The following is a 10503-nucleotide window of genomic DNA, read 5'->3' as shown; positions in this document are numbered from 1 at the left end:
TATTGATGGTTTTAGTGACATACAAGAAATGAGGATGACCTGGGGCCAATTACGACTTATCTCCATGAAGAGTTAATTGTGCATGTTTGATTTGTCCCAGGTCCAGCAAACACTCCATTTCTGCCCGAACAACCACCAACCAATATTGGTTATATTAAGGTTAGAACCGAATTTCAGAGGCCCAGGCAATTTGATCATTGGCACATAACCAAACAGCAACCCTGTTTTTAGGTGACCCGCCAATGCAAATAAAAAACGTAAATGAAATATCGTGAAATCCGCATGCCGAGGTGCGCCTGTCACATATCAAATAATAATACATTTAATTCTGGTTGGAATAAAATTGGAATGTAATTCATATCTCAGCAGTCTGAGTGGGATTCCGGCAGGGATGAAGTGTTTCATTAGTGTCATAATATTTTTAGGAGAGGGATGACATCCCTGCTAATAACGGAGAGTTGGCAGCGCTGACGGTACCCAGCAATGGCCCCATGCAAGCTGCCAACTGGCCCCCGGCAGATACAGGCAGGCCGGTGTTAGGGCTGGAGATGTTTGGCTGTGCAGGGATTCGGCTCTGAGAAAGAGATGTGTCTGGCCCTGCAGACTGGCAGGCGGAATGGTGAAAGGTGCATTGTCTAGGAGGGGGTCACAGACGGAGCTACAGTCAGGGTGTGAAAGGTCACAGAGGAGAAATCGGAGTGATTACAAGTTTTTTTTTGAAGAGTAGGCTGTTTTCTGGCTCAACGAATGTCCTGGGGACTCCGCCACCGCCTGCCTCTTCGTTCAGGCTCACGGAGGGCAAGGCAAGACTTAAACGGCATTGTGAGACCTAAAAACCCTTCAGCCTGAAATGATGGAATTTGTTCCTTTTGCGGTGCGGGCTGAAGGGCCAGACCCAGCACATGGCATTCACTGTGTCATTAAACACACAAACACGTGGAGTAAAAACATCTTACAGCAGAAATCTGACTTGTGCAGGGTGACAACACCTAAAGCTTTGCATAGCTGGTAAAAAGTTTGTTTTTGTTTTTTTGCATTGAAAAAAGGCAAAAACAAACACAAAAAGTAAGACTACCTCCCAGGGTGATTAAAATCCTGCTAGAATGCACCCTTGCAATGGGAATTTTTACACGATTTTGAGGCACAATGACATAACCCATGCCAGGATGTAGCAGCAGGGGCCACCAGGTATTTTATTTTATTTTTTTTTGCTCGGGACAAAATTGTTGACAAATAGATTTTAAAGCCACGTGTGTTGGGGGTGGAAGGCTGGCAAACATGCGGACCTTACATTTACCATAGAAAGCTCCCTTTAGAGAGGCTTTGTCATCAACTTAAAGGTAAAAAGACAGAAAAATCAAGTCATTTAAATACTTACTTACAGATTTTTAAATCTCAATATTTTTTTTAATAGAATTTGAACTTGAAAAATTGGCCAAGAAGAGTAAATTTCCTACCACTGCACATTGTAGCCCCCAGCTTATGGGAGTGTAGAATTAATCCTCTTCCTCTTTTGAAGGAAATACTATAGGGGTCTGCTGGAGCCGCTGATATTACATCCAAGATGGCGGCACCAAGGACCAGTTTAAGACCTTGTGTATGTCCCCAGCCTTTTTTAGCTGGGTGCACTGCCCTGCACTTATTAGTCACCACTTGGCTGTTTTTGGGTGGTTTCTGAAAAGTTGGGCCACAATACAGGAGGGGCCACAACCCACCCCCAGCTCTTTCCTCCCAAGCTAAAAAAAAAATCTGGGGAAAATACTGATGAACTACACTTGGGTGGTTGTTTCGTAATATGTATTAAGAATCCTATAGGAAAATATTTATTGAAATGATCCTGCTACAGGGTCTCTTGAAATTGATCAAATATTTGGTAACCTTCAGGCAACCACACTGGGCCGGATGTATTAACGCTCCAAAGCTGGACAGGATACATTTTCATCAGTGAAGCTGGGTGATCTAGCAAACCTCAAAAAGGATCTGATCCATGATTGGAAACATTGGGATTGAAATCCATTCCAGGCTTGCTGGATCACCCCGCTTCACTGGTGAAGGTGTATACTCTCCAGCCTTGGAGAGCTTTATTAAATCAGCTCCATTGGATCAACAGGGAATTTAGATATATTAGGTAGAAAAAAAAAACAAAAACAAAAAAAACCATGGCTATTATACCAAATACGAATGGATTTTCCCACCAAGTCAATAGGAAATGTATTAGAAAGTTAAAAATGTTACGACTTCCATGCTAATGGTTGGTGATAACACCAGATTAGCATTTTTTGGAGGGTCAGTAAATACCTCCTGCAGATTTCTATCTTACCGGGGAATTTCATTATTTTTTATTTTAGATTAATTTTTTAATAAATAATTAGATAAATTTTTGTTTATTTCTGCAGAAAAAGAAGGTCTCCCTACGATATAAGGGGCTGCACGCTTCCATTCTCTGTGCCGCAGCTCTACACCAAGCCTATAAAAACAAATAGCCGTTAATATAATTAATACCTACGTAATGTAAACAGCTCCGTGGCATGCAGAAAAAAAAATTTTTACTCCAGAGTCCCAAGGCAAACAGACCTGCGGTTGTGAATTCTCAAAGTTCAGGTGACTGAGTTTCTGATCTACGCAAATATAATTAAAGTAGTTTTTTTGTGCCATTAATAAAGAGATATTTGTCCAACATTTCCACTGCAGTACAAAGACCACCTTTATGTGGTAGGATATTCAACCAGAGTCCAATTTACACAACGTTTTGTATTTTTAGCCTTGAACTTTTTTTGGATGGAGCCTGTGGAAAATGGAATACCCTTTCTGGTACCTCGGTTTAAAAAAGAAAAATAGCAATGGATAGATTTTACTTTTCAAACTCTAACATTTTCTGATGTCGAGTGTTATTTTCTTAATTTTTTAACGGAGGATTTGCATTAACCCTCTGGATATAACAGATTATGTGGTCGCTATAAAATATTTCACACTCCGGAGAAAATCCCGTGTGAAATTTAGAGACGGCAGCAACTGGGGAGGGTAGCTATTCAAAAAATGTGAATATTTAAATTTAAAAAAAGTTGCAATGTGGAAAAAAAATAAAGCAAATCAGTAAAATTTATGATATGAAGTGAATTCTGGCCTTCGGTTTCTTAAAAGTATTTTTATTTTAACAGGAAAGATTGTATTATATTGTTTTATGCTTTGGGTATCTGTGCCAACATTGTCCGGTACAGGGAGCATTATTTTTGACTAAGTTTGCTGTAGGTCGGAAAGACTGACACCTGCTGGACAACATGCTTACTACAACTCCATTCAAAAAATCTTGGCCAATTTGTGCATAAAAATTGCTGGTGTCCTTGGGCCTTCTTACATTGCCGGCATCGGTGGTGGCCATTGACCATTCTCCAGCAGATATAAGTAGTGTTAAAGCAGCTCACAAATGCTTTTTCACTAGAATTAGATGCCTTTTGAAGATAGTGGAGGGACTTCTGCAGTGTGTAATGAAGATGCAACCTAATACTATTTCAGAACATGTGCAAACTGTCTTGCCCATTATAGGATTTGTAATTCTATTAAGGTAGTCTTGTAATCAAGACAACACAACTTTGTTAACAACACTCTCGAGTCTGATTATCGGGCAGTGAAGATGCAGAACCACAATGGGGACAATGGGGAGTCATCACTTTGTCATGCTCCAATATGTACGATAGGGCCTTGCTGAGCCTCTAGAATGACCATTCTCAACCGGGATTCTGTAGTACCCTAGGGTCCTCAAGAGGTTGCTAGGTTTTTTGGAGATGTGGATGGGTAACCTCCAATTTGCTGGTTTTTGCGTAGTTATTGAGCCACCACTACTTGGCAGACCAAGCAGCATGACACCTTTTTCAGTCTTTAGGGTGGCATCACCTTGTTATGCCCCAATGGGCACGATAAAGCCTTGCTAGGCCTCTAGAACAGCCATTCCCAACCAGGATTCTGTAGTACCCTAGGGTTCCTCAAGAAGTTGCTACGGGTTTTTGAGATGTGGATGGTCGACCTCCAATTTGCTGGTTCCCGCATAGTTTTTGAGCCAATGCCACTTGGCAGAGCAAAGAGCATGACATCTTTTTCAGTTTTTAGGGTGGCATCACCTTGTTATGCCCCAATGGGCAAGATAAAACCTTGCTAGGCCTCTAGAACAGCCATTCCCAACCAGGACTCTGTAGTATCCTAGGGTTCCTCAAGAATTTGCTACGGGTTTTTGAGATGTGGATGGTTGACCTCCAATTTGCTGGTTCCTGCATAGTTCTTGAGCCAATTGGTAGAGCAAACAGCATGACACATTTTTAGGTCTTTAGGATGGCATTCAGACAACCACATGAGGAGAACATTATTCCCGCTCAACGCTATAATGAGCATTTATCTCATTGAAACCCAATGAATTGGTTTTAGAAAGGGTTCCCCAGGAAATTATTGAAAGGGTTCCTCTGAGGTTTAAAAAGTCAGTTGTAGAATCTGAGCTTTCCTGTCGATGTGGATGGGGGAAGCTTGATTGGGAGCAAGGTGGTTTTTAAACCAAGGAACCCACCAACCTTTAATTTCCAAAGACTTAGAGAAAGGTCCACTCAGTAGATGAAAATGTTGACAACTCAGACTAAGTCAAGAAGATGCAGACACTGAGTGCCTGGATACAAACTAAAGACAACACTTTATCTTCTACCTGAACCTGGAAGGTTTTTAATGGGTTCCAATGTTGATTTATCTGGGTTTGTCTTTCCTAACCCCCTTACAAGGGCAGAACAATTCCCCGAACCCCAAGAGGTGCTCCTGGCTTAGCCTAAAAACCCCGTCAGTAACTTAAATAAGATGAAGGATAGATCTCTTCAGCCTTGTAGGCGAGGGGGGAGGTGAACGATGGGGCAGAGACGCTTTCAATCAGTCTGTATTCTCTGTAGTCATGACATCATAGGGTAGACAAGGTTCTGGGACAGGAATTACAGCCCACAATAAGCTCACACACAAGAACGAGTAAACCTGGAGTAATATTTTCTGCAGCCTCTCTGCTGTCAAAAAAAAAAGAAGTTATAGGAGTCTTGACGCATGAGACGACGTGGAAATATGTAGTGTAAACTTCTCAGGCTCCAGTGCAAGGCAAAATTTAAAGCTTTGGGCAAAACAGTGCTGAGACCAAAACAGGTGACAACAGATGACTACTGAAATTAGTCACGGCTTCTGACAATTTAGCTGCTCTTTATGGACTTTAGTTGTTGAAAACTTTATGAAAGACGTTAAAACTTTTTTGACATTTAGATTAATAGCTCGGTTATCCTTAAAGTAGATGAAAACTCTGAATGACTTCTCATTTGATTAATCACCATGCATAAACAATTGCCATATGTTCTCCTCCGGCATTGTTCAGTCCCTTGTTGTCTAGAAGAATATCATGGATTAGATGGACTTCCTTAAAGTGATGGCGGTGGACCAAGCCTGCACAAGGTTGGTAGACCTGACCATTGGCCATACACCTGGGAAGGTTCAGCTACTTTGGATCAGTTGGGAGTTGAATGTAATTGCAGAATCATGAAACCAACCATCCCCAAGATTTATTGATCACCTGAACTCATTGGGCCAATCTTGAACTCTTCAAGTAGGATGTTTTTAAAACATTCAGTGAAACTGTGAAAAACAATCTATTTTTTTTGTTCATTGGGTACATTTCATAAAACTGTTGTCGCCAGGAAGTATTTGGCTTTACTGAAGCAATCCTTTCGGTCCTAGCCCAATGCCAGATCTCTATAGACAACAATTTGAGCACCAAGTGCTTGGGGTTCTATCCTGGGTTTTATTTCTTTGAAGGCATGTATAGCAGAGTAATGGTATGTCACCAAACCTATTTAAAGTCAATTGTCGTTATACGTCTTCTAAAATATGAAACCCACGAAAGGGGAAGCAGCATTTAATTGCTCATAAATTTGGCCTAATTGGGGCAATTTCTATCCCATCTCCTTGTGGTCATTTGAAACTACTAGAAAAGAGACTGAAACTGCCAATAAGTGGATTCTTATATGGCACCTTATGTGACAATACTTACTGGGATAGAATAGTCACCTAACAAGGACTGTCATGGTGGGATCACCAGGTTTTCTTTCAATGAATGCTTTAGATTAAAAAAAAAAAAAAAAATGAAATTCAATGAACATGTTGAAGCTTATAGGAAACGATCATCATTAGATCTACTTTAATGTCTTGTTAAAGGAGGCTTGCAAAATTTTCAATAGGTTGCAGACCCCCCATGCAGACCCCCATGCAGACCCCCATGCAGACCCCCACAAATATGGGGTCACGTTGTGGGGATGAGGCCTATTCACCTAACAATGACCTTATCATCCCTGCCAATGATATTCGCACTCCTGTTGTAGAACAAAAAACCAAGAATGACCAAAGGTACAATTGAAGCACCTGCAGAGAATTGGTGGGGCATTTTGGGCTTTCAGTAACAGCTGAGTGGACAGAAGTTGCCTACGCCATGGTATACAGAGGAATGTGACTTTAGCTACATGCACACTATCAATATTATTAATATAGCTGAGCAGACAGCAGTGCCATGTTTTATAGCAAGAGGGGAGTGGGATAGAGAAAGGGGGTGGGGAGTTCCCCAATGTGTTCTCTGCATTAGGTGCTGGGTCACTTAGTGATTCAATCACTAAATGCCATTGGGAAATTATTGCCCAAGACAATCACCCATAAGCGGCCAATCAAGATGACCAACGGGGGTTAGATGGATATAATTCCGTTTTATGGTACGTGATCGCCTATAAGCTTTAACATGTTATGGAATTTCAAAAACAATTGTCAATATTTTCAATTCTGCATCTTTCAATAAATTAATACCTGGTGATCACGCCATGAAGGTTCCTGTTCGGAGATTTGCATTGTCTACCTAAGCGGAGCTCGAATGAAGTGTCCGTTCCAACACATGGTCCACTATTACCCCCATCACCAAAACTTCTCTCTGGAGGGCAAACAGACAGAGGGCCACATGAGGCTGCAGGAGGTCAGAGGCAATGAGATCCAATAAAAGTTTATTTTTATTCTCAATATAATGCACAGAGTTTCCATCTCCTTTAATGAAAGCATAAGCTAGGCTTTGGTGAATTGGCAGGGAAAGGGTTAAATCATTTTAACCCGGGTGTTTATTTTTACAAGATATTTTGAAAAAGTTGCAGACCGGCCCAATAAATCTGCTTCATCTATAACTATGGGGTCAGATTCTTACATAGACGGGAGATATAAAAGTTTGGCCAGTACTGTACCCCAAGGAGGATCGGTGGTAACCCTTTATTTGCCAGGAAGTAGATTTGAAAATGTTTTTGAAAGAAATAAATATTGCACTAGGAAACTGAAGAAAAATTCCATTGACTCAGTTTACAAACTCTGAAACAATGCAGAAAGAAATGAAGCCAGATCTATAGAGAATGGATACAATGTAACAAAAAGAGGGCACTGGCGGGTCACTGTATAAAGAAAGTCCCTGTAAGGGTCAGGTGAGGTTGCTGAGGGGTTAATGGAGCTCCTGAGGGTGCAGGGAGTAGGAGGAAGGGCCCAGAGGTGACATTCTGCCCCCCATCCCTCCCCAGCCTGGAGCCCATCAGCCCCAACTCTTACCTGGGTCCACACTACTGACACGACTTCACTCGGACTTAAAGCGGCAACGCCAGGAAGCCCGGCCGCCTCCCAACAGAAGCATACGCTGCCCAGACTGGCTGCTTTATGACAAGTGGGCCCACCAGGATGATAATATTTATTATTTAGAGAGAGAGAATATAGGAAAAGAGAGAGAAGTGGAGGATGGGGTGAGACATACTCCATGCAGCCTCCATCAGATAATGATATGAATGAACATTTAGTGATTTCTGATGGATGTTTGCGCACACTGCTGACTGGCAATGATCGGAATATTTGGAGGGATTGGTGATGCCAGGTAACACGGCGCGGTGTATTCCTTGGGTCACATGACCACACACCTGCCTGGCAGCACACAGGTGACACAGTATGACAGTTTTGTGGTTACACCTGATTGGTCAGCACATGCTGGATGGAGAGCACCTGGGGCAGAGACAGGTGGAGGTGACAGTGGGCGGGTACAATGCCAGTGTCTGGTGGCAGACAGGGCACGGGGTCAGGGGGGCAGAATATAATCACAGTGAGTACCAGGATATATCACGGGTGGGTAATGACCATCCAGGCAGGGAAATCACACATGACACACGGGACATGAGTGGGTAGCAATAGATCCAGGGGGAGCAGAAATGACCCCAGGAGTGGAAGCATTTACACTATATTACCAGTCCATGATAAAATCACCAGTGGGTCAGACACAGGAGAGGGACCAGTAATATTATAAGAGTCAGCAAAGGACGGGAAGGAACACTAAGGATTAGATTTCACACCAGTGGGAATAATTCTGGAGACAATTCACACAGATTGATAAGAACCAAGATAAAAACGTAACAATTTCCTGAGTGACAGAATCCTGAGTGACAGAATCCTGAGTGACAGCACGATACAACAGATCACCATAATAATAAAAATAAAATCATGGGAGATGAGTGACAATTACACCAGTGGCATGGAGTGACAAATCACACAAAATAATACACTGTGACTATAACACGTGGGACATGAACAAAAGTGTCCTGAGTGGGCTGTAAGGGAAAGAGGGGATAAAATAATGTGGGGTCATACAGAACATTGAAAAGTAATAAAGAGTCACCAGTGTCATGCAAGAATTGGTCCCAGACACCCCACAGACAATACAATATTCAGTGGATAGGTACAAAATCACCAGTGGGCTGACACTAACCATTGCAAAGCTGCAGCAATAATTCCACGCGTGGAAAGGCATGAGACACAGGGAGGGAATGCAGTGACAGCACACATAAAACATTACACACAGTGCAGGGGAAGGGTCACAGACACGGACAGGAGTGGGGAGAAGTGACAGACAAGTACAGGGAAAAGTTTAGGGACACAATCACGAGTGGGTACAAAATATATAGACATTTTTAGTGATATGGTGTGGAGTGGGGGGAGGACACAGTGTGCAGGAAAAGTTTAAATGACACTATGAGGAGTGACAGAGAAATACAAGCAAAAATTCCACAGACACGATCATTAGTGGGGAATAGACAAGATTTTTGAGAAGATCAAGGTTCCACAGACACGAGTGGGGACATTATGACACAGGGAAAAGTTTGAATGACCCGATCAGGGAAGAAGTCTCAGAGCAGACACCGGGGAAAGTTCCGCGATCAGGAGTGGGAATGCACAGACACACGGGGGGGGAATTGTCGGCTTACCTGCAGAATCCAGTGGAAAGTTTCCCCCACCAGTGGGAAGCCCATGGAACCCTTAGGAATGGGCAGCTTGCAGCTCTTGTCCCGGGTGGCCGCCCAGCGTAGTTGCCAGAGTTGCTGGGACACAGCGAGGAGCAGAGCCACGGACACCAGACACGCCGCCAGGGTGGTCAGCACCGACACCACATCAAAGCTATCAAACAGCATGGCGACCCGGGGGGTGGGGGGAGCGCTGCGGGGAGCTCAGCAGCACCTGGAGGAGAGGCAGAGCGGAGAGTCAGTCATCCCGGTACTCAGACTGAGCTCACAGGTACCGAGCCCGGGCTATATATGGAGGAGGGGAGGGCGACACTACTCCCCCCCCCCATCACCTCCTACTACAGAGGCGGGGAGACCAGGACTGCTACTGCACTCATCCCTACTAATACTACTACTACCCCCAATATACTACAGGGAGGGGAGACCAAGGGACTGCTACTGCACTCATCTCTACTAATACTACTACTACCCCCAATATACTACAGGAAGGGGGAGACCAGGGGCTGCTACTGCACTCATCTCTACTAATTTAACTACTACCCCCAATATACTACAGGGAGGGGAGACCAGGGACTGCTGCTGCACTCATCTGTACTACTAATACTACTACTACTACCCATATTATACTACACTTCTCCCCCCCATCACTCCCTTCTACAGAGGCGGGGAGACCAGGGACTGCTACATCTCCTGATACTACTACTAATACTACTACTACCCCTAATATACTTCAGGGGCGGTGAGACCAGGGACAGCTACTGAACTCATATCTACTACTACTAATACTACAACTATCCCCAATTTACTACAGAGATGGGGAGACCAGGGACTGCTACATCTCCTGCCACTAATACTACTACCACCAATATACTACAGAGACAGGGAGACCGGGGACAGCTACATCTTCTGCTAATACTACTACTGCCCCTAATATACTACAGAGGCGGGGAGACCTGGGACTGCAACATCTCTTGCTACTACTACTAATACTACTACTGCCGCCATAATACTACAGAGGTGGGGAGACCAAGGACTACTACTGCCCTCATCTCTACTACTAATACTACTACTACCCCCAATATAATACAGAGGCGTGAGACCAGGGACTGCTAGATCGCATGCTACTACTACTAATACTACTACT

At 43.5% G+C, this 10503-nt stretch overlaps 1 protein-coding gene across 1 annotated transcript in view; it reads right to left on the bottom strand.

Moving 5' to 3' along the window:
* CYP26B1 (cytochrome P450 family 26 subfamily B member 1) overlaps positions 1–9625 on the bottom strand; it is a 31071-nt gene extending 21446 nt beyond the window's left edge. The window contains exon 1 of the mRNA XM_072406678.1: positions 9324–9625. Coding sequence (XP_072262779.1) covers positions 9324–9527 — 204 coding nt within the window. The 5' untranslated portion in view covers positions 9528–9625. The remainder of the gene's footprint in view (positions 1–9323) is intronic.
* Positions 9626–10503: the final 878 nt, after the last annotated feature.

This window comes from Pyxicephalus adspersus, chromosome 3, assembly GCF_032062135.1.
Source record: "Pyxicephalus adspersus chromosome 3, UCB_Pads_2.0, whole genome shotgun sequence".
NCBI classification, from domain to species: domain Eukaryota; kingdom Metazoa; phylum Chordata; class Amphibia; order Anura; family Pyxicephalidae; genus Pyxicephalus; species Pyxicephalus adspersus.
The sequence above is the reverse complement of the archived record's forward strand: the minus strand, read 5'-3'. Positions and strand labels throughout refer to the sequence as shown.